At 36.3% G+C, this 27,406-nt stretch overlaps 1 protein-coding gene across 1 annotated transcript in view; it reads right to left on the bottom strand.

Moving 5' to 3' along the window:
- Positions 1-6,470: 6,470 nt before the first annotated feature.
- LOC121970268 (transformation/transcription domain-associated protein-like) overlaps positions 6,471-27,406 on the bottom strand; it is a 42,187-nt gene continuing 21,251 nt past the window's right edge. The window contains exons 11-36 of the mRNA XM_042520864.1: positions 26,041-26,093; positions 25,864-25,962; positions 24,568-25,800; positions 22,587-23,585; positions 22,172-22,507; positions 21,772-22,030; positions 21,471-21,693; positions 21,017-21,380; positions 19,725-19,874; positions 19,424-19,645; positions 19,107-19,328; positions 17,741-18,391; positions 16,365-16,631; positions 15,934-16,290; positions 13,759-14,165; positions 13,256-13,682; positions 11,821-13,116; positions 11,485-11,745; positions 11,125-11,415; positions 10,554-11,024; positions 8,412-8,843; positions 8,032-8,310; positions 7,447-7,849; positions 7,211-7,359; positions 6,907-7,113; positions 6,471-6,811 (exon numbers count right to left, since the gene is read on the bottom strand). Coding sequence (XP_042376798.1) covers positions 6,692-6,811; positions 6,907-7,113; positions 7,211-7,359; positions 7,447-7,849; positions 8,032-8,310; positions 8,412-8,843; positions 10,554-11,024; positions 11,125-11,415; positions 11,485-11,745; positions 11,821-13,116; positions 13,256-13,682; positions 13,759-14,165; positions 15,934-16,290; positions 16,365-16,631; positions 17,741-18,391; positions 19,107-19,328; positions 19,424-19,645; positions 19,725-19,874; positions 21,017-21,380; positions 21,471-21,693; positions 21,772-22,030; positions 22,172-22,507; positions 22,587-23,585; positions 24,568-25,800; positions 25,864-25,962; positions 26,041-26,093 — 10,178 coding nt within the window. The 3' untranslated portion in view covers positions 6,471-6,691. The remainder of the gene's footprint in view (positions 6,812-6,906; positions 7,114-7,210; positions 7,360-7,446; positions 7,850-8,031; positions 8,311-8,411; positions 8,844-10,553; positions 11,025-11,124; positions 11,416-11,484; positions 11,746-11,820; positions 13,117-13,255; positions 13,683-13,758; positions 14,166-15,933; positions 16,291-16,364; positions 16,632-17,740; positions 18,392-19,106; positions 19,329-19,423; positions 19,646-19,724; positions 19,875-21,016; positions 21,381-21,470; positions 21,694-21,771; positions 22,031-22,171; positions 22,508-22,586; positions 23,586-24,567; positions 25,801-25,863; positions 25,963-26,040; positions 26,094-27,406) is intronic.

The raw sequence follows: 27,406 nt of genomic DNA, 5'->3' as shown, positions 1-27,406 counted from the left end.
ACTAATGTATCAGCTCAAAGGAAGGCACCTTAGATAGGTTTAGTGTATTTTGTATTGGTAGACGTATATCTATGCTAAGATAATCGACCTAAAGGAAGGTTACTTTTATACCAGATATATGCTCAAAATAGTCTACAACTATAGCACAAAATCATTGTTTTGTTTAGATCATGCACAAAATATGTTGGCACAAAGAAAGACATATTATGTGGCTGATTAAAGTTGTTATAAGCTATATACCAATTTATAACTCATAGAAAGTGTCATATTATGCGCACAATGGGTCGGCTCAAAGGAAGACACATTGTGTGACTAATTAAAATTTGAGTTATATCAGAGAATATCGCTAACAAATAATGTGTCAGTCCAAAGGAAGGTACATTATGTTATACATGGTATCTCATAAAGAGTCCATTTATGTTCATTTAAAATTTTATTTTATTTGCATAATCTTATACATATTCTTAGTTTTAATTAAATCATGAACTTAAATAAATTTCTCCCTTTAATTTCAGTGCAATCTATAATTGCCGGTATTAATAACATCCCAATATTAACTAGTTCAAATTTTGCTGAATGGAAAGAATACGTGATTGTAGTCTTAGGCTGCATAGACTTAGACAATGCATTAAGAAATGATCGCCTTGTACCTCTGACTAGTGTCAGCACTATAGAGTAGAGGGTTGAATTTCAGCTGTCAAAGAAGTCAAATTGCATGTGTCTAAGTATCATGAGACTTTCGATACTGGTACCAATAAATAGCTCAATAATATATAGAGAACATGCTAGGAGTTTCCTTGACCAATTGGTAGATCAATGCACCTCAAATGAAAGGTCGAGACTACCATATTTCTTATAAAGTTGGTAACCATGTGGTGTAATGGTAAAGGAAACATAAGGGAGTACATTATGGAGATGCCTAATATAGCGACAAGTCTGAAAGCACTAAAACTCGATATGTCTGAGGGTATGTTAGTGCATTTCACCTTAATATCTCTGCCTATACGGTTCACTCCTTTTAAGATATCGTATAATACTCAAAATGAAAAGTAGAAATTGAATGAGTTCATTGCTTAATGCGTGGAAGAGAAGGGGAGACTAAAGATTGAGACATCTGGGAGTGCTCACTTAGCATCTAGTTCTCAAAGTGCGAGCAAGAAGCGAAAGAGGATCAATAACAAAGAAAAAGAAAAATAAACTACATATTCTGGAGGCAATGGTCATAAGGAGCACAAGAAGCAGGATAAGGAGTCCATTTGTTTCTTTTGCAAGAAAAAAGGTCAAATGAAGAAAGACTGCCTCAAGTACACCAACTAGCGTGCAAAGAAGGTAAACTTCTCAACTTTGTTAGTTCGAAAGTCAATTTAGCTATTGTACCCACTGACACTTGGTGGATAGATGTCGGTGCTACTACTCACCTAAGTATCACTATGAGGATTGTCTCAAGAGCTGACTTCCGCTTGATGGTGAAAGATACATTTATACAGGAAATGGAAAGAAGACTAAAGTCGAGTTAATTGGTGTTTTTAGGCTTTATTTAGGAACTAATATCTTTCTAGATTTAGAAAATGAATTTATTGTACCATATTTTCAACGAAATTTAATTTCAATTTTTTGTTTGGACAAATTAGGTTATTCTTGTTTATTTAGAAATTAAATTTTTAGTATTTTCTTTAATTCAGTATTGGTTGGCAATAGCTCCCTGGTTGATAAGCTCTATAAATTGAACATCTTTACTTCTATAGTTAACAATGTAATAATGCATAGTATAGATACGAAACATAAATTGACCGATAAGAATTCTTCCATGTTGTAGCATAGGCATTTAAGACATTTATCCAAACAACGCCTAAAAATATTAATGTCACATGGAATTTTATATTCCCTTGACATGTCAGACTTGGATGTCTGCATAGAGTGTGTTAAGGGAAAGACCACTAACAAAAGGAACAAAGATGCTAGCCATTGTTGTGACATTTGGAGCTAATACATACGAACATTTATGGATCATTCCCTAAGGCATCGTGGAATAGACACACATATTTTATTAGCTTCATAGATGACTATTCCAGATTTGACTATCTATACCTTATTCATGAGAAATTACAATCTTTGGACATGTTCAAAATTTTCAAAATCGAAGCTGAACTTCAAATAGGTAAGAAAATTAAAGTCATCTGATTCGACCGTGGAGGTGAATATTATGGTCAATATGATGGATTAGGTGAACAATGTCTAAAACCTTTTGCGAACTACTTTACTGAGTGTGGGATTGTGCCTCAGTATATCATGTCTGGTACGCGTAGTAATAATGGTGTAGTTGAATATCGTAATCATACCCTAAAAGACATGTTAAGAAGTAAGATGACTTTCACTTCTCTATCAGAGTCTTTGTGGGTGAAGCACTCAAGACTGTAGTTTACCTATTCAATAGAGTACCTAGTAAGGTAGTAACTAAAACACCATCTGAGATGTGAACGGATAGAAAGCCTAGCATTAGACATTTACACATCTAGGGTTGTCCAGCTGAAGCTAGACCTTACAAGCATAATAAAAGGAAACTGGACTCAAGAATGGTTAGCTGTAATTTTATAGGTTACTCTGAGAAGTCAAGAGGATATAAATTTTATGATCCCTCTAATATATCCTTCTTCCAAAAGGGAAACACCAAGTTTAGAGTGATGTGGTCAGGGAAGAATCTTTTGAGGAATGCATTGGCAATCCTCTTGTAGTCACTAGTAGTGGTGTGGTTACCATACCACACATTATGGGTATCACACATTCAGTGAGCGTAGTGAACTAAGATATACCCATGACATCTCTAATGTAATTGGAGGAGTCTACCACTGAAATTGAAGTATTGCATCATATTGATGAGCAAGTATCTCAACCACCTCAAATACAAGTGCATTTAAGGTGATCCACAAGGGAACGGAGAACTATGAATTTTCGTGATTATGTTTATCTCCAAGAGCATGATTTTAATATAGAGTTGAAAAGTGATCCTACATCTTTCCAAGAAGTCAAAAATTGCTCTAACCCTAAAAGGTGAATTAACGGCATGCAAGAAGAGTTGAAGTCTATGTCAAACAATGACATTTAGGAACTTGTCGAATTGCCTGAAGATAGGAGGCTCGTTGGTTGTAAATGGATATTTAAAACAAAGCAGGATTCAAGGGGCAATGTCAAAAAGTATAAGGCTTGTCTTGTTGCCAAGGGATTCACTCAAAAAGAAGACATTGATTACAAGGAGACTTTCTCAACTGTGTCGACAAAAGGCTCCCTTAGGGTAATCGAGGTACTTATAGCTCATTATGATTTAGAGCTACATCAAATAGACGTAAAGACTACATTCCTCAATGAAGACAAAGGAGTCTATATATATGGTGCAACCAGAGAACTTTGAGTCTAAGGACTCAAAGCACCTACTATGTAGGTTAAAGAAGTCTATTTATGATTTAAAATAGGTATCCCGTCAGTGGTATCAAGCATTTAATCAAGTGGTTACCTCATATGATTTTAAAAAGAACCCCGTTGATCAGTGCATATATGCAAGTTTAGTGGGAGCAAGTTTGTTATACTTGTTTTTGTACGTGGACGATATATTTCTTGCAAGCAATAATAAGGGTTTGATGCATCAAACCAAGTCATTTCTATTTGGTAATTTTGAAATGAAAGATCTTGAAGAAGCATCCTTTGTTTTAAGCATACAGATCTATCGTGATCATCAAGAGGCATTCTTGGACTTTTACAATAAGCCTATATTGAAAAGGTGCTTATAAGATTTAGTATGTAGAGGTGATAAGTTCATCTTGCAACAGTGTCCACGGCTTGAACTTGAAATAAAAGAGATGGAACAGTTTCCATATGCATCAGTAGTGGGATGTCTCAGATATGCTTAAGTATGTACTCGACTAGATATAACATTTATAGTGGGGATGTTAGGCATATATGTTAATAACCTAGGACCGTCATACTAGAAAATGATAAAGAGAGTGATGCGATATTTACAAAGAACTAAAGGATATTTGTTCATGTATCGAAGATCAGATCACCTGGAGGTAATTGAATATCCAGACTTTGATTTTGCTAGATGCTTGGATAGCAGAAGGTTCACTTCGGGCTATATCTTCATGCTTGATAGAGGGGCTATATTTTGGAAGAGAGTCAAGTAGACGCTAGTAGCCACTTCTACCATGGAAGCAGAGTTAGTAGCATGCTATGAAGCATCCAATCACGGGATTTGACTGCGGAACTTCATCATAGCATTACAAATCGTTGATGGCATTGACAGACCATTGAGGATCTATAATAAAGCCGTAAAACTTTATGCTAAGAACAACCGCAGTTCGTCGCAGTCCAAGCACATCGACATCAAGTTTCTAACGGTTAAAGAAAGAGTTTAGAGTTGTTAGATCATGGTAGAGCACATTAGCACAGATTCCATGTTGGTCAATCCACTCACCAAAGGATTGGTGCCTAAGGTGTTTCATATGCATGTTGTGGATATGAGAGCCCTACTCATTGAAGAAAAACTCAGCTAGTGGGAGTTTGTATTTATTTATTCTATATTTGATAATAAAGACAAACATTTTATTTTGATTATTATACGTATTTAAAGTTCAAAATATTAATGAAAATTTATATGTTTATTTGACACTTTGACTGTGATATCATCATTTACTACTGTTGTTTATTATTTGGTGTTTATAAATATAATACAGATTCCTTTTGGAAACATAAAGTTGATCATGATTTGCTATTACAGTGTAGCATAAAGTATTTTGCATATATGATATGACCTCTTTTGAGGTCATCTTAAGATCAGTTGAAAATTGACATGTACTGTTCTATTATCTATGCGTTGATAATAAATGTCCACTATATATAGGGACATATAGTCTCGCATCTATTATTATCTATGGGCTGATAATAGATGTCCACTATATGTAGGGTTGGTCCCTATTGATAAGAAGCTTTATGGCGCCGTCATCCCCACTTCTTCTTCCTCAAGATCTTCTAGACGACGCTAAAGGAGAAAGACATGACTCTTGAATATGATTCTTTGTCATTATGTTTATGTATTTACTTTCTTATGTCATGTTTAATTAATGAAACTAGATCTTCTTGTTCTTGTATTTTCTGTATTTTAGTTCTTTATGTTTTAAAATTCATGTGGCTTAGGTTTACAAGAACTATCATAGCATCCTTTGGTTGCACGTCTTATTTGAAGGAAAAATTCCTACAAATTCATCATAGTTGGGGATCGAATTGTGATTTAATCAATTTCAATTTGTTTGGTTTGATTAGTTTGATTTTGAATTGATTGTTCATCCTTATGCGCAACGTAAAGTTATTATCATGTGACCTTGAGGTCACATATTTGAATTATGAAAATATCCTTTTATAATACAGAGTAAAATTATGTATAATGGACCAATATAACCTAATCTTTTTTAAGCCCCAATCACAAAAATATCCTGTTGCAATACATAGTAAAACTATGTATAATAGATTAATATGATCTAATCCTTTTTTTTTAAACCCCTCATTAGTTGAAACTGTATCAAACTAACTTTTCATATAGGTGTTCAAAACAAAAACAAAAACAAAAACAAAAACAAAAAAAAGCTAATCACACAAATGAAAAAAAAACACTCATTCATCATAATCAAGACTTTACATTATCAATTAAAAAATTTACTACAATGGAATGACAAATTTAAGAACATTTGTCATTTCAAAAGGGTCATTACGAGTACTTTTGAATTTATCTTGACGATCAATGAGGAATTAGAATGTTGGTCATCATCACGAATACTTCTCAATTTATCATGATGATTAGTAAAAAAATTTCGTAAAATTAGATTGGTCACCTTAAAGATTAATTGATTTGATTACAAAAATAATAATAATATACAAATAAATAATCGCGACTTTGCATGAGTAAACAAGTCCCAAAGTTGAAATGTCAAATTGAATTGGGAAAGCACATAAGGCAATAGCATAGATTCTTTTCAACCTTCAAAACTATTTTTATTCTCGAGTCGAACTTTCACCGGCTTGATGCTTTCTTTGCATTCATTAGTAGCCTTTTCATTGAGGCTAATGGCCACAATGTGAGGTTAGTAAGAGTTTGATCAACTTTGGAACACCTTGTCAATATTCGCTCATACACAACGGTATGGATAAAATTTAAAGATGATTCTTCCTAGAGTGTGGATAAAACTTAAAGATGATTAGATTTATTACTCATTCGTTAGGTTCAAAAAAGGTTTGGTACTTTTGAGTTGCCTTGTACTAGTGCTAAGGCATTTAAATAATGGGATTAGGGTTTTGATTGATCATAAAGTTTTTCTCCTAATTCATCTGTTGAGTAATGGATCTTAATCTAATGCGCCAAATTTAGCACTATAAAATTATTTCACATGGAACAAAATCATGATAATAACTCAGGGTTAAAGTATCACTAAAAAAAATTCAGAATCTCATCGAATCTTGTTAGACTTATTTATAGAACGATACTTACTGTGTAATTTATATACAGACGATTAAAATTATACACAGTAGCAACTTGATCTACTATAAAATCTTTTGCATAAAAATATTTACAAAATAATTTCATGTTGCCCATTACCTACAAATTCGGCTTGCTTACTGAGTTGTGAATTAGAAAAATTGGAATGAGAAGTTAGAACCATGGGTGCCATGTTGGATCCATCATGCAAAGGTTCCTCGGTTCCAAGGCTGCTTCTACTAAATCAGTGACGCCTCTTTGTACAGACTGCGGGGGGTCAGTTGTGTTGTCGTCCTACAAAAGAGTGCAGTTCGTCGTGAAATGAAGTCATTAAGTTGAGGTCAAAGGCTAAAGACCTCAACTTAAAATGACAGACTTAAAATGTATACCTCTTCGGGGAAACATTGTGGTGCTATTGATTTAATACGTGAAACAGCATTCTCTACGTTGGTAGCCACTTTCTGCTCGAAGTCCAGTGGGTTGATTCCTCCTGCAGCAACTGGTGCAGGTGGAATTCCAAGCGGCCTTCTCCATGACCAAGAAAGCAGCTCATCTCTAAAGAACATAGCAAGATGATGCCATATATGTTGGGTTTGCTGCACAACGAAAATTAACAAATTTATAGAATTGACACAAAGAGAGAGGAATCCATCTATATATATGCAAAGCATTGGGATGAAAGGAGCTAGCTACCTTTGGTGAAATTACTGACTGTGCAGCCGCACAAATTGCAGATATGATAGGACCCTCCACCCCAAACTGAGAGAAGAAAGTTTGCATGTTTCTGGTCAGTCTGAAGGGTACTGGCTCATTGAACTCGATCATCCCATTCACATCGTAAGCTTCAAGGCCATGAAGTGGAAAACAGATCAGTTCAAGCAATATTGAGGTTTAGTCATTTCTGTAAAGTTGAATGACTTGAATCTTACCAGGATGAAAATCAATTTGAAAAATCTTGCCAGTGTTTTTAGCAAAGAGAATCTTATTGGGAGATCTGCCCCCAATCTGTAACATGTATGATATAAAGCATGAGAGCGCCAGCTGGACAGCAAATTGTTTCTTGAATGTCCAAAGATGGTTGCCACTTGGGAGGGTTTTGTACATGTATTGAGAAAAAATGTTATCATTCACCACATTTTTGGTAATTTCATGATAAGCCTGTAAACGCAACTCGAGAACTGCTTCAGGTGTGAGTTGCCCAGAAATGGCTTGGTTAAGATGTTCCTTAAAAAGAGTGATGGGGATATCAGCCTCCCTATTATGGCGTGCACAATTAATCTCATAGACCTCGAGAAATGTACTGTACATCAAATCATCCTCCACCATCCTTACCTGAAAAGCAAGAGTCAGTTCTTGTACATGTATGCTGCAACTTGTTTGTATGCCAGATAACGCAAAAAAATCACATAATAACATGAGAAGATTGATCAAAACAAGTACCAAAAGTCATGAAACTGCATCACTTTAATTGTTCATGGAAAGTAAGAAATGAAATGCACAACTAGCTGTTTCACCTGTGACCAAACAGGTATTATTATTGGCGTATGGAGAGTGAGATGACGGCGCCTTGATTCCTTGTGCTTGTCAAACATCCGATTAAGCACACGAAATAGCTGAAGCATGCGCTCATCACTCCGAGCGTTTGGAGTCAGTGATGTCTGAACAATGAAATGGCGTTGGAAACCATCAGATCCTATTAGAGTCAAGCGACGGCAACTGCTACCATGCCTACGCACAATTGGAATATCTGCTCCAACCCTGTCTAACTTAACTGTATGATCAGGTGCAACTTCCTGTAACAGAAAACAATATTTAAATATATGCTGCAAAAGATAGGTGATACTACAAACTGAGTTAATAAACATTAAAGTAATCTTAGCAAATTCATACAAACCTGGTCCGTGAAATACTGGCCTGGCATTTCAACATCAATGACATGGTAGTCATGCAATACTTTGCTTTCTTCTTCAAGTTTCAAGGCCGCAGGAAATCTGTCTTCAACATTACTCTGAAGAATATTCTTCCAATGCTTCAAGCGTTCTGTTAATTCAGAGAGAGTAGCGGGAAAGGTTGCCGCTCTCTCTGGATCAAGATCCCGCTCAAATTCCTGTTTATACTCTTTTACAAATTCAACATGTTTGTTAACAGCATCTGCTGAAAAACAGGCTCTACATACACCAGAAAGCTCCTTCTTCAAAGACTGTGGCACCTCACCAGTGGTAGCAGTAGGATATTTGTAACAACGATGAAGCAATGCATTAACCACTGCAAGAAGCCGCTCTTCAGGAAGCGTGACAAATCTTGAACCAATTTCAGATAGTAAAACCTGAACAAAATGCCATAATCAGAATAAACCAAATCAAATTACTCCAACCTGTTTAAATCTTAGTAAAATAAACTTACGTAATCATCTCAAAACTGTGATAGACATACCTTTCCATCAAAATAATCATACCTTTCCATCAAAATAATCAAAGGATTATCTTTAAGGAAGTGGATAATGATTCCCAAAAAACATGGTGCTTGGTAATGCAAGAAGTATATCAGTTTCATACATTGCAAAAAGTCAATAGCTAATATATTGCATGCCATTCTAAGAGCATCCAGATTAGATTCCGTATCCAAAATTTAAAATTTAGGGTAGAATTACTTTATTAATTTAGATATCTATTTTTCACTACATAGTACATCAACTTCCCTATAATTTACCCTATCTTTATTTTTTATTATTTTTTCTCTCTCCCTAATGTAATATCTACTTTTCATTACCCAATTCATTCCCTTTATTTTTTTCTCTCTCTCAAATTAAATGATATTTTAATATTAAAGGAATGTATTTCATTCCTTAAATTTAGAGAAGTACTATTCATGAAATATAAATTTAGAGAATAGATAGGGTAGCTAATGCAAAGGTTTTAAGTAAAATGTAAAATTTAAGGTCAATTTTGTGTTTAGGGAAGTTGATGTGGACATACCAAGTTGCTACTAAAATTGATAGCTTAACAAGCAGGTGAGCATGTGGAGTAAAAATTAAAGAATTCAGACTGCCTTGATGACCATTGCTAACTAAAATCCACAATGTAACATAACAGAGCTTCTAAAAATAAGAATAGAAATGGCTAACCAAAAAACAACTGTGATAAGGTTCTGAAAATCAGATTCATTGCTCACCGCGACAAAATATAGCATGGTTCTCAAATCAAATTCTCATGGCCTGCCAAATGTAGGTAATCTTGCATCAATACAACAAGTCTTTTTTACTTGACTATATTAAAGAGGACTTGACATCAAAGAGACCTTTAAGCTGCATTTTCTTTGAGAGAGAAATAGGAAAGAAAGAAAGAATGGTAGAGCTGGAAAATGAGAAGTTAAGAAAACAAGAGAGTTCTTTCTTGTTTTTTCCCCTCGACAAAAGAGAAATATGAAAAGAAATGCTTCATAACAAAAAGGTCAGAAATAATTATGACAATGTAGAGGCTGAAAATGAAAGAATGAATGTGGAAGTTCTATGTCGAGCAGGGGTAAAATGGACATTGGTTCACATGAGGTCATTTTTCACTCAATTTGAACAGATTGGTCAGGAGAGAACAGAGCGGTCAAATTTCTTTCACTGCCTAATTTCATCCAAATAAATAGATCTCCATACAACAAGATCCCTTCTGTTTTGAACCCTCCCAAACCTCTCCATTCCCATGCAAAGAAGGTTTTCTTTAGTGTTCATTTTATAATGCATTGGGTTTCATTTACAATGGAATGGTGTTAGGGACAAAGTTTTCAATTGGTTGCATTTATTTCATGGGTCAGCTTTGATTAAATGTGTTTTTTCTTTCTTTTCTCAAAATCTTTAAATTATAATGTATCGAAGCTATTAAATAAAATTGAGCATCATCCTTCCTTTAAATTATGATTTAAATATAACACTACAAATTGGGTCCAACTGTCAGTGTCATTCCATCACGGATATGACATACTTGAGAAGAAAAGGTGGAAGACAAACATAGAGCATACTTTAAGAATGATCAGAGTTATCTCTTACCTCTAGTTCACTGGCCAAATTTTGATGTTTGTTCCTAAGAGTCTCCATTATATCTTTTGCTGCATCAAAAGCACTTGCAACGGAAGCCACCCAGCCAAGTCCACCATTGCGTCTTAAAGGAATATGAGCACCTTCAGCAGAAGCTGGATTTTGTGGAGGTTGGTCCTGCACACTGTTGGCATTACCTTCCATCGTTCCAGATCTTTCAGATTCTTGTCCTTGAGAATTTGCACCTTCATGTGAACCAACACTAGCAGCCGACTGGGAACCTTGATGCACCTGAGTTTCTGAAGTAACACCAAGGTGAGAGGCTCCTCGTTGACTTCCATCAACCAAGTTATGGGAACAAGCATTATTTGCTGTTGCAGCTTGTTGCACACGCTGCTGAGCTAATTGTAGCCTTCCATAATCAGATTTATTAGCAACATCACGACGCTCCATAAGATAGGTACGTAACCAGTAATACAAGGCCTTCAAAAGATTTCAAGACAAAATTACAAAAAATAAAATGTAATATTGATCAAGGAAAAATTATCAATGCCAAAAACTGTGCATTTCATTTGGAGTCAACCTGAGGATAAACTTGAGCAACTTTAAGAAGAACTAGCTTGCAATGCGGAGCTTCACTTCTTTGTAAAGAAAGCAAAAGTTGTGGTATCCAAGAAAGCCAAACCCAATGTGGTAACTGGTCCAAATACTTATCCAATACCTTCCCAACAGATTCATTTGGTGTATCAAAACTAAGAAGGTATAGAACACGCGCCAAATGACTCCTCGAATTGGAAACACCATATCTTATGCCTTGAAAGAAGCAGCTCACAGCATATTCTAACCACAACTCGTCATGTGTCTCTTTGTAAACCTGAAGAAGGAAAGACTGTAACTATTCTCACAATATCTATGCATAAATAAAAACACAAAGTTGACATACCATGTCACAGTGGTTTCCCCAACTTATCCAACCTTTTGGCAAATGCTTAAATAGACTTATTGCATTAGAATATGCAAGATTGGCGTTTTCACAGTCATTCATTTTCGATAAGAAATCACCTTTGATGCGAAATATTTCTGCTTTGTGTTTTACAGGAAAATATTCAAGGTTAGTATTGTTGATCAAATTAAGACCACTGATTAGTTCCCCTTTCATTTCCAAGTAAGCCTTTGCTTGCTCTCTTATTTTAACAAATGCTTCCTGAAAAATTTGAAAAGACAGTTTGACACTAGAAGTGATTGTAAGAATATCATAACAATCATTTCAGAAAATTACCTGCACTTCCATTGTAGAATGTCCGTACATTTTCTCCAATATTTTTACACAAACATCATATAGGCCTTGCTTGCGAGCTACATGAGCGAGTTTATTAACATTCCAAGCCTTATCACGATAACCAAGATGATGAAGTTGTGGATTGGTTTGACCATAATCTTTAAATGCATCTATGACAACATTGTACATCTCATTTCTCCACTGCTGTAGATCATACCAAACAGACATATTATCCCATTCATTGGGAGTACGTAGTCTCCAAGTCTCAAGGATGTCTTTGAGCTCACCATATGCATTTACATTCCCACCTGAGCTACCTGAGGGTTGTTTGTTCCCATTTGCAATGTCCAACAGTATTCTTGCAGATTCTTGAACCTCTACCAATTGATGAAATTGCTGCAACAGAGGTGTTCGAGATTGAACAGAAAATTCAGGCAACTGCCACCATTGCTCCAATGCAAGCTCAACTCCTTTGGCCACGATGTTTTCAGCTTCGCTGGCACCATTAGCATTGCGGTCATGGAGAGCAAAGAAGGCTTGAGCTAGGCGATACTTAGGAGTCTCCTCTACTTGAGCCTTAGAGATAACACTCTCTTTCAAATAAGTCCAGTCAGGAACCTTCCACAGGCAATCAAGAAGAATTTCATAATTCTCTATGCTCTTGCCAAAATCGGCCAAGGCATCCCATTGACTTAGCTGACTTGCACAGTAAAGCCATTGCTCTTCCCAAAGACACATCTCTGCCTTAGGAACTGTATTGTTGTATGTACCTTGTGTTGCTTTGATCATTGCCTGATGAAAAAGATTTTGGGCCCGCTGCCAATAACCATGTTGAACCAGTGATAATCCTGCTCTTGTTTCAGAAGTAATTGATCTTCTTTTCCACAATCCACACCTCATATCTTCTTCATTAAGAAGTCGATAAAGCTCTGCCAGTGATTCAGAGCATTTAGCTTCATTCATGAACAGCATGACATGACTCTCTAGTAAATTAAGTGAAATATGCCATGCATTGTAAGTTTTGCCAATATATTTGATAAGCTCACTTGGCATCCGTGGTTGTGGGTGGCTCAGATGCAGCCCTTCAAGTAAGGCTTGCACAACATTAGGTCTGCTACCTTGTTGCTTTTTGTGGTAATCTTTTGACAACAGAGTAATCATTGGCTTGGCAAGAGCAACTTGTTCATCTTTCTGTAAAGTCACCCAGACAATGGGGAAAATTAAGACCCACATGTGATATGCAACATTAGCATCTGCATATGATAATTCTCTTAGGGGGATGACAAGATCAGCCACCTACACAAGAAAGTTACGGATGAAACAAATATAGAACAAGGGGGTCCAAATAAGTATTATAGTGCCTTACAAAGTCGAAGGTACAAAACATCAACAAACAAATAAGCAAAATGTGAAGTTGCCCATAATCAAAACAAACCTGAAGTCTACACATTTCAGACAAAAACTGTGCATGTCTACACACAAGAGAGTCAAAAGTAAGGGAACCCCCATCCGTATAATCTGACAGATCAGATGTGTGCTGAACTGCATATGTCTCGGGAAAACTTCCTGATGCCATTACTGGTGGCACTCGTGCAGAATTTGGGGCTAGCATGATAGGCTCTTTCTCTACTAAGATAGCTAACAGAAGGTCAAGTCCCTGTTTTAACCAAAAAACATCACTTGCAGCTTCCCAATCCTGATTTTGGATGATAAAGTGTAATCTGCTAAATAGTGTTTTAGGAAGTGATTCATGGTATAACATGAAAAAATTTTGTCTGATTTCTGGATCTTTTGCTCTTAAACCCAACATGAACTGTCTTTCAACCTTCTGGAAAACTTCCTGGCAAAGGGGCAAAGGATATCTGCTAAGAATCAAAAAATTAGGCAACAACAAATGCATAATGGATATGGACAAGTGAAGAAATTGTGAGTCCATACTTGTTCGAGTCTGCACAAAGTTCATAGAGAAGTTGTAAATATTTCCTATCCCATTCTTCTTGTGCAACTGCAGGAAAGTTTTTCCATTCAACTAATGATAGCTTTTGCAGATAGGACACTATCTCCTTCTGAGTTAGAGCAGAACTTGATGCACCAGAGGAAGAATATCTGTAATCATCTTCAATCCACACCTTTACCGTGTCAAGAACACACAAAAGCACACTGAAATCTGTAGACTTCTCAGAAAGCAGAGCTTGCAAAATTTGTCCTATTAACCTTTTCCATTCATGTGACTGCATGACTCTTTCTGTTACAAGGTTCAAGACACATTTTATATTTGAAATGACAGAAGACGAGTCAGGTGTTGAACGTGCATTGATTAATGGGTCGACATCTGTCCGCTGTCCCTGAAAAATAGGCCACATTCTTTTTTATCAAGATCAGTAAGGTCAGAAGAATCGACTCTAATCAATTCATTCTTATCCAAGGGATCATCACACATTCAAGTAATGTAGCACTTTCTAATCAAGTAATGAGGGAAATCTAATATGATTTGATAGCCTAACCTCTTTGCTTTCTCTAGCAATTTCTACAGAAGCTAAACAGCAGCACAATAACCCTTTAGATATGGAATACCATAAGAACAGAGCCAACACTTAAAGGGGGTATAAATCAAATGTAAAGTAGTTAATTAAATGTAAATTCTTAAAATAAGAGCCACAATCTTCAGGCTGCATCGACTGTTTAGGGTACATTGCAAGTAACAACAAATTCATGAAGTGGAGGCTACTGGTCAGTTTCAGGTCCATCATTGTCTCATAGGTCATTCTTAAGAAAAAAGGTAAGTAAACCATTATTGAGAACTACAATAAAATAGCAACCACATACCTTAAAGCAGCTTTTGACTGAGAAACATATTTTTAGATTATACAAATTCCAGTCTAGCTAAAAAGGGCTTAATAAACTGGTCAAGAGTTAGACAAGTTATAATAAACTGAAGCTCAGTGAAAAAGCTGTTATGCATGTCCATAATTAACCAAGAAAAAGTTAGCAAGTAAGCTACATAACACATGTACATTATCTAAGGAAAATGATTGACTATACACAATCTCTAAATTCAAGATGCAATAATACTTAAGATTGTTAATGCATACCTTTTACAAAAAAAATTTAAGTTTATATGCAATGATACTTAAGATCGTTAATGCATACCTTTTACAAAAAAATTTAAGTTTATTAAAGTTCTCATTAACTATTCATGCAGAGAGCCAAGGAATTGGTAATGCATGAATTGCCATGAAATGAGTTTCAAGCATTTCATAAGGAAAGATAATTGCCTTTACAACCATGTAAATTAACATAAATTCCTTGAAGTTAACTATGCATAAGTTCGTTAACGTGACCATGACTGTGAGCATACTTGAAATAAACAAATTCCAAGCTCTAAAAGCAGATTAGAGATCATGAACGCCACCCTTCAACAAAATTTGGAAGATAGAAAATCATGATGAAAAGCAACACAGCCAATTCTTCCAGACCAAAATCTATCAGTTTTCTTGTATTTCTAAATATATAGTAAGGCAGGGTCTTCTAACAGCAGAGAAGTTACAAGTACAACGATCAGTTTCTACCAGCCCGTGCCTTGTCAGGCAAAAAACATGGCATTTAAATGAAAGATTTGAAGAGGAATAGGCAATCCACAAGCTGGCCAGAAAGTAACCATATCCTGCGTTACTGATTCTCTTCCAACACTGCCTAGCAGAGCAGGAAACAGTGAAGGCATCATCATTCGATTATGGGCAGCCAAAGCATTTACAATGGCATGTGCAGAATCTACTGCACAGTGCTGTGATGGGAATGGACTGGACGGGTGTTAAGAGCGGCATAAAAAAAAAGAGATTGAGATGTACCAGTCAATACAAATAGAGAGATATATGGCAAAAAGAATGATAAAAAGCATTTTGGTTTAGTAAAAAATGATTAAATCAGATTGTGCAAATGGAATAGCCCCACTGAAAATAATAAACCTACCAAATATGAGTTCCATTTCTAAGCTTGAAAAGAATGACATCTGGTATCGGTTAAATAAGATATAGTCCAACATAAAGATGCTATAATGAGTAAATCAGAAAATGCTACTAAAGTATTAGCAAATCACTTTCACAAATGGCATACTTGTCTGATATGTGAACTGGAAGTGCTTCCCATATCTCGTGCTAGACGCTGAAGTACACGAAGTAACAACGGAATAAAGGGATCGATAAAGTTCTTCTGAACTTCAGTCAATGACTTAACAACAAGTAGAGCAAAGGTAATCATTGAGTTAGCATTGCTGGTCTCTAGAGATATTTGAGGAGCTGTAGCAGCAGCAAGATGTTTGTGCAGAATCTCTCCAACCCTTTGATATAGTAATTTCACCTCTTGTGGTGTGCCAGCCGCTTCAAGTGGAAATGTAGTAAATACCATTTTCAGCAAAGAACAAAGTGATTTTCCAGCATCCAATGTTTTGCTGTTGAAGCAAGGCTCCAGAATCTGTAAGACAAATTGAATAAGTTTAGCACTTCTAACAAGTTTAATTCAACTTAAATACTACAGCAGTGACATACCTGTGAAATGTGATTTATGTTGTTACGAATGAATAGGCGCGGCTGCTTCTCCAAGACCTTGTTCATGACATCAAGACCCTGTGCAAGAGCTGCTGCAGGGTCTTTCGATTGAGGAGCCTGAGGCGGAAGTTGACCAAGCAACTTCTCTAAATAGTTGAACTTGACATTTGCATTTGACCATACCTCCAAAGCTTGAGTCAGTAATTCCAGAGCTTGTTTATACATAGATGTCGATTCTTTATCCTTAGATTCTATCACCAAGGCAACCTATTTATAGATAAAATGGATAAGAAATTGAGTTTAAAAATGAGAGCATCTGTAGTGGACATGTTTTGCAGCTACCCTACAACTTAATACTATTAGTACAACAACCTTGTATTTGAAAAACAGCCATGTGGTCAATCCTACACATTCATTAATTTATCATACACATCGGAAGGCAAGATTGGAATCAATTGCATCACAAAATATTACAGTTCAACTGCTTGATAAGATTTGTCAATTCTTCAACTAGAGTTACACAAATTGTAGAATGCATTGATTTCTTGATACACTTCATTTTCTTTTCTAGATGCACCTTTCAACTGACAGCATTAGCAAAATAAATTGTTCTCTCGCTTCATTTCAAAGTATAGTGTACAAAAGTCAAACACTAGTCAACCAAGCATATGTGAGACGACACAAACATGTACTTAAATTTGTTGAATATATTTACGTAGCTGTCGGTTAATAATCCATATGTTAACTATCAATAAATACTCACTACAATAAGACACTGGAACAATAGCAAATTCAATAGCTAGATTCAATAAACAAAAGAGTATACTCTGCACGTGGTAAAAAAAGATTAGTATCTGATAGACCAATGAATACATAAAAGAGCCTTAAAAAAACTAAGAGAAGTAACATGAGGACACTTCAAAGAAAAACCAGAGAGATATTTTTGCCATCTACTGCTTAAATTATGCCAAAGAGCAGAATTGTCAACAACTTGATCTGTTTAGAAACGATGTAATATGAACAGGTGTGCCCTGGTACACAAGAATAATGTTAGAATGGACTTGTCTAGACAGAAGTAGTTGGAGAGTTTTTATAATGGAATGGCAAGCCAAGAGAAGAAGGATGATTATAACCATAAGGATTTGCTCATCAAATTGAACATCAAAAGTACATTGGTGGTTGAAAGGAGTATATAAAGATTATATGCAGATAGGCAAGTCACATCAGAGGAAACTTGTTACAAACAAAAAAATACATGAAAATCTAGGACCGCGGTTGGTTGCTCCATAATTTAATTAGCAATGAAGTTCAAATTTGAAAAACTCTAAGATATTGAGCATATTAGATATGGAAAGAAAAAATATATATATCCTCACCCTGATAAGAAATGTGATTATCATCTCTTCCATTGCTGCATTTGGCTTATACTCCTCATCAGGTTGGCCAGCAGCTCCAGGTGTCTCAATGTTTGGTATGGATGCTCCACCAGGTGACACAACATAAAGAGACTGGAGTCCTGGTTCAACCTTCACTCGCTTGGTTATATCATCAGGAAATACAGAAGTATCTGAAGAGCGCTTTGAGTCAGCACCTATAGCAACTGGATTCAATGAATCACTCATCTGATTATAGCCCTCAGAACCTGGTGCAACTTTCATTTCGTTTTGTCTTTGCCTTTCCCAAGCAACAACTAAGCCAGCCAGTTCAATAGCAAGGCGCCTGTTTTCTGGAGGAGTGTTGAATGGCAGACCTAGCCGACTTAAAGAGTTTACCATCTGAGGAACAAATTGTGCTCGGCAGCTATAAAAGAGATCAGCATGTCGTACAATCAACTGAAAAATGTGTATCATATTAGGAATTGAATGACCTTCCTCGACAAGTATTTTCTTAGTATAACGGATCCATATCGGTACACGACTTTCTCCAGGAGGTAGCCTCCGAGGAAGTGCAGGCATCAAGATGTCAAGGGCTTGTTTAACTAGAAGCTTATTTTCTGGTTGGCAAGTTCGCAACAAGGCAATGAAAACCTGAAAGGAGAAAAGTTTCAGATAATTAATGTTTGTAATAGTGATTTAGCTTATACCAGAATTCACTAAAGTCTCAGATTAGAAGGTTCCATCATGTATAAACACAACAAAAACATAATTGTCACAAAAACATCAAAAGTAAGATACATTGAATGGTTTAGTAGGATAGAAAGTCTTTATCTAGGATTCATCACTTAAAGTAGCATCTAATAGAGACTATTTAAGTCAAAACACCATTTTTATTGACAAATACTAGTACTCTTATTGCATCTGATATCACTTTGAACAATGATTTCAAATTATCATGCTGATAACCATCATACAGGATAATACAAGCACCAAGATAGGTGGGAATGTTGGAGAGCTTTATATATACAATTATGTGAGAAACTCATCCGCAACTTTTGCTGTCACTACTAATCCTATATGACATACAATTAGGTATGAGCATTTTGTATCAAGCAGTGCAAAATTTTAAACTGAACTCAAGAGGAACCAAGCACACACCTCCATGCATGCATTCAAACAATCTAATACACAACAGCATGGAATAAGATCTGTAGGTTTGAGCCTTATCAGAAGCTCCAATTATACCTTCTGAATTGCAAATTTTCTTTATCAAGATTCAAATGAAAGCAAACTTCACTCAAGTATATTAAAAAAGGAACAGAAATAACAGGATTAAGATTGCCTTGATAAGAAGAAAAATCTCTACCTGAAGGATGATTTTTTCAGGAGCTTGATAGGCTTCTAGGAAGTGGCATACATTCACAAACGCCCACTGTTTACTGGAATTATCTTCACGCTTAAGATGATTCCAACCAAACTTAATAAGCTCTTTGCGATGTTGAACAAGATCAATCTGCAGGTACTTCAACAGCAATGTAGCAAGCTGTAGAAGTTCTATCCTCAAAGGCTCATCGTATTCAGCAGTAATCTGTCAGTTTAATTAGAATGAAAGTCAATCCAAAACTAACATTGGTTCACAGAAAAATGAATAATCAGAAATGATCAAACACATGAAATTGTCACCTCTTCAGGAGGGTCAAGAAGTTTGTCAACAATTGTTTTTATTATTGACTGGTCAACAACTTCCCAACTCTGACCATTTTGAAAAGAGTGCGCCAACATGGGAAGGATAAGAATTTGCATGGTGATGACCAAGTGATCTTGACCAAATTGTTTTGACTGGAAGATATTCAAGAAATGCAGAAGAATTGCTTTTTTTAAGTTGGGAGCATATCCTTCTGCAACCTAGTTTGCGAGTAGATTGGTTAGAACATCACTAACAAGTAGTGTCGATTTGCCAAGATGGACAGAAGAATTTGCTTACCTCAATTATATAAAACTCCTTCAAAAACATATAATCAATGCGAGTTCGGAATAAGAAAATTGACAGCATATCAAAGAGCACACCAACTTCAGATTTATCATGCCTCAAGTAATTCAGAAAACACTTAACAAGCTGCTTGCTTTCCTTTACCTGCAGATCAAGAAGATTGATGCCCTTAAATATTAAGAAAAACTTATGACAAGTTCCATGTCTACCCAGACTCTAGGATGTAAAAATAAAAAGATAAGCTCCCTGTCTTCTGTAATTCAAAGATGGAGTAAACCATCTTCAATATCAGAATAAAATCTGTGATTGTTATAGTAAACTGAAATCAAGGTACACTATGAATCTGTAACTGAAAAAGCACTGCAACTAGAAGAAAACCATATAAACTCTCAAGAGTAGCATGAATCAAGAAAACAATCAAAAAATCTTTTAGAAGTCCTCCAACTGAGAACAAAAGCCAGGTATTCTAATAATGATCTTTTATTATACCAAGGCACTAAGTGCTGTTACAATCTGCACCTGTAGCTACTTCTAGAAATAACTCTACCCTGCAAATATACAAAATAATTGAAGAAACATGGGCCAATCTAAGACAAACAATATAGAAGATAGCTTTCAATAATGTAATCCCTTGGTAACTTCGAAGATTAGAAAGAATGCACTAGCCTCCTGCCAATCTTAGAAGTACAAGAAACACAGGATTAATAAAATTAAAATTTGCATTCTGAGAAAACTCAGAGAGAAAAATAGGAAATAAAAAACAATTTTTCCAGTGGATACGTATGTTTAACAGAAATGAAAAGTTAAATGAGAGGGAAGTTCATATGCAATAAACTGTTATTGGGGCATTGAAAATCTAGTGCAGGCCATGGTAATCCCAATTACTTTTTGCTGGCAACCAGATAAATCTTACACCCTCCATTGAACTCTATGCAATGCCAAATCACTAGAGAAGATATCAAGATGCAAATTAAAAAGGATAACTTTCTACCAACGAAGGAGTGTATAATGCATGAAGCAGTACTTGAACCAAGATAAGAATTTAGTATAAGAAATAAAGAGCATGCATAAAACAATGTCAATGGAGAAAAAATAATGTACTAATACCAAAGAAACAATTATCAACTACAAAGTAGGATAACCAGCCTCGGACCTAAAAAAATGTACCATAACTTAGCGATATGCAAAATCAAAATGGGCAAACAATTTGGAGCTACTACAGAAAATAACACAAGAAACTTAGCTTTAGTATAACAGCATTAATTAATAAAAGAAAGAAAACAAACCTGGAGTAAGCTCAATACTTGTTCATTTTGCAAGCGGTCAAGCCTTGCCGGTGATTTCCAAACAAGTAATAATGTATCAAATACAATTGGATTTGCATGCAACCAGTCTGGCATCAACTTGACTAGAGTGGAAATAAGCTCCAGCCCATGAAAATAGCCATCAGAGCACACAGATAAAGACGGATCAGTAGAGTTGTCTGAAGTAAGACTTTCATCAGCAATTGAAGAGGTTAAAGATTGAATATTAGTCCCATCCGAATGCTGAACGAATTGAGGAAAGGCATTTGCAAGTATTTTATGTGGTGACTTTGCAAGTTCTTCTCTTAAAGGTTGCCCGATATCTGAACAGATTATGTACATAAACCTAAAAGATAAGATCTGATCAGGAGTTCATCATCTAATAAAGTCAAGCAAAGGAACATCTTAATTTATTAAATTACCAGCATTTGCTAACCTTCTGAAATATTTTGGATTGCTTAATTTGTCAAGGAAATAATCCACAGCTTCTGTTGCATAACGGTTTAAATACTTAGTGAGGGGAAGCCGATATGGACTGTTAATTTCACTATAAAATTGCCCTGGAGGAAGTGCCCCTTCCAAATCAATAATTATAGTTACAAGTTCGTCTAAAAATTTCCCAGCAGCCTGAGGAAGTAGATGGAAGAGCTCAATCATGGCTGCAAAATGAAGTTCTGTAGTTAGTCAATCCAGGATCAGAGCATGAGAAATCCCAAAAACTACAGTTCGTAGTGTACCTGCTGCAACCTTCGGCTCATCTCCAGCTTTCCAGGACTTTTGAGTTTGAGGAAGCTTTTCTGGTTCAAGCCATTTCCTTAAGTGATCCAACAACTTCACACCCAACTGGACATTGAACCAATTCGACAAAAGTTCAAGAAGGCGAGCAAGTCCTTGTAATAAAGGCATAGTAAGGCTTTTTGTATGTGCCAAGTTAACCAGTATAGGTCTCAGGCTGCCCTGAAGAAGTTCCTTCGGCAATCTTTGCTGCTGAACAACCTAAAACCAAAGTTTGCAGAGGCAACATTGTGACCCCATACAACGGAAATAGACATACGTTTCTTGATTTCCTTATCTTTAGAAGAATCAATTCCAAACCACTTAACCAAAATATGGATAAAGCAATTAGAATTGAAGTACCTGACGAAGCCCTTCCTTTGCGACGGAGACAATCTCCGGTGTTCGACAAGTCAGAGACTTGAAAAACATAGAAATGATTTTAGCACGCAACTCTGTATGATTAGGTGTTTTGAGATCTGCCCAAGCCATTGCAGTGCAAAGAAGTTCAATGCATGCTGTACGAAGCTTGTTTAATGTGGTGACCACCTTAGGGTTCATTAATTTTGTGACCCACACAGTCTCATCAGCCTCAGCGATTTGTAATGCTTCTTGCAAAAAGTTAACTAACTCGGGGGATAATTTGAGAAGAGGAGGTCTCAATGCAAGGCAAAAGTTCAAAGCAGAAACAGTTCCAACCTAGCAGAGGAGGTAAGAGATCAATACAATAATCAAAAAAGAAAATATTGTAGTTAGCAATCTTACACTAATACTCAACCTGTTGCTCAACATTTTTGGTACGAAGTGGCCTCATTATGAGAGGCTGGAGAAGAGGTAGATATAGAGGCTCAAGCAACTCAGAAACCTCACTGCCAGTCCTGCTAGCCAAAAGAGCCAAGCATGATTGCACAGCCTTTCTAACAACAATGGATGCATTTGGATTGAAAAGCTCCAAAGCAAGAAATTCAACCACTCCCTGGAAACTCTGTCGACGGTTGTCATTATTTGCCTCATCAACATTATTTACTGCACGTAGAACTTGATTGAGGACCTGGCTAGTCTCTTCCTGCTCTTTATTAGCATGAACAGGTAAGCTTTTGAGAACATATATAAGGCCCCTCACAATTTTCACTTGGAAAATGCATAAAGTCTCAACAGAAACTTTGCCAACTAAAGACCCAAGTCCCATGACACCTCCAATTTGAGCTTGCCATGTGCTTCCATAACAACAATGCAAAAGGCGAGGCAAAAGCTGCTCAAATACAGGTACTCGAACACTCGGAGGTGGTGAATACACAGGATTCAAGGATGGACTTGAGACCATCATTGGAGTACCAGGACCACCTCTTGAATTTGGTACAGCATTATGCTGGGCACATGCAAGAAAAAGAAGTGTTTCAGCGAACACACTTAAGGCATTTAGAGCAGCCTTGGCATGGAGCCTGTTTTCACTAGAAAGAACTTCCACCAGCGCATCCAAAAAGATTAGAGGATCCAGCTCCTTTAGATTGGAATTACTAACTCTTGATCTTGAACTCATGCTATTGCTTGATGATATCATGGAACCAACATGCTGCCCCGATACCACAGACAAATTGGACGAAGAACTCTCCACATGGAAAAGCAATGCAAAATGATGACAAATATTACCAAGGAATTCATTTTTCTCATCATTAAGATCAGGATCCGCACTAGCAGCAATGATTGTCATAAGTAATGTCTTAAAAATAGATTTCTCAGCCATAAGCTGAGTCTTTGTCTTCACACCAAGATCAACCTGAAGATGAAGAATCCTTAGTTGGGAAGAAACAGTATATAGTTAATCACATGAAAAGGAAGGAGTATAGTCTACACTTTTAATTTACTTCTAACTTTAGCAAAATCCTTCAGAGAACCAAAATCTCATTAAAAAAACTATAGAAAATCCTCAAATTTCATCATAGTTAAGCTAAGCTTAGTGATTGTGTACTTAAATAATATAAATTCATGAGACTCTATCATGAATTATCCCTCCATTAAGATCCATGCAAAATTATCTTAAAATTAAGATATTTTAAATCATCTTTAACTTTTTACCATGTTAATTGGGTTCTTTGTCTCTCTTCTCTCGTTCACACCTTCAACTTTAATGGATCTTAAACATGTTCATACAATCATAATTTATTGTATATTAGAGCTGCTCCTAATTGCTTCAAGAAGAAAGTATTTTTCCTTCTAACTCCACAGATTCATATTAAACGTCTTTGTAAGCTATTACTTCCTAACTGCCCAAAACTCTAATTCAGAAAGTAGGATGGATCGTATAGTTGAATTATTAGATTTCCTCTTAGACGTAAGGGTGCACGATAATCATACAAGACTTTAAAAGATTCTTCCAATTCAATGTCCACTTTTATGTTATCAATAACATCTTTATAAATATCTAAGCAACTCTCGCAACAATTTCATGTCCATTCATTTTAAGTTAAATAAGTATTCCAGCAATTCTTTTCTTTTTACTGAAACTGCAACATATACATTGAGTTTGATTCTACTTAACTTAAAACCTTTAGTTTTGAAAGTATCAATCATTAATCAAACTTTTATAGGTTTCATGCTTTGATCAATTAACTTCATAACATGAACAAGTAATATAAATGAAAAGTTTATTCAAAGAAAAGCATCAGATTAATTTTCCTTATGTTAAAGCATCGAGAAGTAGATTAAAATAAGAAAAAAAATAAAGAATTACTAGGGAATGCAGGAAACATCAAGCTAACCTTGATCTCTGAACTCTCAGTACGACGCCTAGAAGGATCCACTGAAGATACCAACTGTGTTCCAAGGAGACCAGCAGAAACTCCCTCGCCTGGCACATTTCCTCGGAAGTTCAGAAGTGATGCTAAGCATGCTTGAAGAAATTTCAAAGCCTGTTTCCTGTAAAAAGCTTCCATGCCACCATTGTTTTGTGTAACAGCAGCAACAGCAAGATATATGCACCGATCCAAAGGTACTAAAAATGGTGTAGAAGGCTCAAATGTAAGAATCAGGCGGAGACCATGTTCAGGATTCTCTTTGCATTCAAGAGCAAGGGGTTCCCTAAGAAAACGCCTATTTCTACCACCTAACTTACCAAGAAGTTGTAATGCTTTCGTCCCCCATGGATAAGGTAGGGGTCTTAAGTGAGACCATAAAGCAAGTATAACCTCTGACAGAACATTCGCCATGCTAGGCTCCAAGAAATCAGGATTCAAACTGTCGATCCAAAATTCAAGAGTCCGGAGCCCTAAGCTTACAAGATCGTCACTTCCTTTAAGAGCAAGAACAAGAGGTTTTGTAAGACGAGGAATGTGTGGAAGCAAAGAACTTAAACGTGCAGGTAATGTTAAACAGAGTTCTAAGATAAGATCCCTCATATCCTCAGCAGTAGGTCCTTCAAGCATCAATAGCAACATATTTAAGCAAGGTTGCAAACAAGGAATAAGATCTCGTAGAAGGGTATCAAATTTTGCACCATTCATTGACCGAAAAATATAACGAAGAAGATGCATGTAGCCAAGAGGTTTGTCACTTTCAGTAGCATTCTTCATGCAAACTTCCATTATGACAGGTATATGAGGCTGAAGTATTCGTTCACTATCTGCAGGAGCCTTTGCAGCGGCCATAAACAAAAATCGGAAGAGTTGCAAAACAAGCTTAGCTGCAGGAGTATCTGGTTGCTTTAGAGCATCAAGTTTGCTATTAACAAGGAAATGAATCAAGACATCCATAAAGGGGCGGAGTACTTTAGGATTTTGCAAGAGTGTAGAAAATATGTGAAGCAACTGAGTGTTGTTTATCATGCATTCAAAAAGTTCAGGCATACAAAGAGAAAATATGTCCATGAGGTCTCTAGGTTCAATTATAACTAGAATCTGTGAAAAATGCTGGAGCATTTCCCTTTCCTCATCCTTTTCCTTATATAGTGCCAAGCAGTGAACTCCACTCTTCAGAACCCCAGTTGCCTTCCTAACCTATTTCAACAGAAAGTCAGGATAAAAGACATGAGGCCAAAAAGAAAAGACAACCCGAAATACCTCATCTTCTCGCATCCCTTTAAATGTTTGAGGAAGTGGAACATTAGTTGATGGGGAGGCCTGCATTTGCTGTTGAGCACCATGTGATGATGATGACACCTATGTGAAGAAATTGAGATCAGAATATCATTACAAATATCCTATTGGGTTCCACAGTTAAAATAAAAATATCTAAACCTGTGAGCGTGGCATATGAGCATTTGTAATGCTCCAAATTATAGTCTTCATTCCTGTGTAATTATCAGCAAATCAATATTATAAAACACAATGGAGTACTGACATCCAAAGTTTAAGAAAGGAAATAAACCTCACTAGCGCATCATGATTGAAAGGCTTAAAAAAAGATGCCTAATGACAGATAATAGATCACAGCTGATAAGGGTATGGTCCATGGATCCTTTTCAGATATATTCAGATCTGATTTTAATGAAAGATCACTACTAGAACTATACAGCATATACAGCCAAATGTTCTTTTATACTTTCCTAATCAAGCTCTTGTATTTAAAATTTCGACCAGTGTTAGAGTTTTGGTCCCGGAGCACCCGTGATGGGCCGCCATGACCTCACGACACCCTTTGTGACCTCACGAAGGGCCGCTGCGAGATCAGGGCACCATCAGCAACCTCGCAACGGCCTCGCGATCATGATGCTGATTCCATGCCAGCATGGTAAATACCATCCGAACGCATAGTCCACAACACAGACATAATTGCCAAAAAGTGATTTACATAGGTCCACAGTTTAAAATATCGTGTCGTTTCGTCAAGTACGAACGAAATATTTCATTCCGCCCACGACCGAAACTAACATGCCTCGGATACTAACACGCTCTGAGGCCCTACGGATATGTCACGTGGGCCCACGGAGACTACGGACGCTTAGCGCAAGCCCGTAGACACGTTAAAGAGGCCCGCAGCCGCCGCGACACGCGCGACCCTGCACGGAACAGAAACAAAGCGTATAATTTAGTTTAATTAAAGTCTAATAAAACTATCCCATTATATATATATATAGAGAGAGAGAGAGAGAGAGATTAAATTTTTATTTTTAGTTAATATATTTTATATTTAAAAAATACCAAAATCATATCAACATGATACGATATACCAAAACTGTATCATTCCAGTCCGAGAAGGAAACCTCGGCACGGGTCAAGATTTTAAACCATGCATAGGTCTCTTTTGGGCATTACAAACAATACTCATAGACTTGACCAATTCAACACTTACTCACTTAGCTAACTCTTAACATAAAAGCAAATGTTAGCATTTATAATAACCCCTAACATCTATCCAACAACTTGTCAGCAATATTTTTAGGAAACAATGATTCATAATCACTGAAATACTGGACTGTGTATTGTACAAAATTTACATATGAGGGTTAAACTATGTGCCCCCAAACTCAACTATGCATCTAAAGGTATCATCTAAACATGTCTAAAACATCCTAAATGGCTTTATGTCCTTCAACTGTTCAACATTCAATTGGAATATTACCACGATCACAAATTTTAATTTGCCATAACTTTGGAATCCAAG

Source organism: Zingiber officinale, chromosome 4A (genome assembly GCF_018446385.1).
Source record: "Zingiber officinale cultivar Zhangliang chromosome 4A, Zo_v1.1, whole genome shotgun sequence".
NCBI classification, from domain to species: domain Eukaryota; kingdom Viridiplantae; phylum Streptophyta; class Magnoliopsida; order Zingiberales; family Zingiberaceae; genus Zingiber; species Zingiber officinale.
Note: the sequence above shows the minus strand (reverse complement) of the source record. Positions and strands in the feature narration are given on the sequence as shown.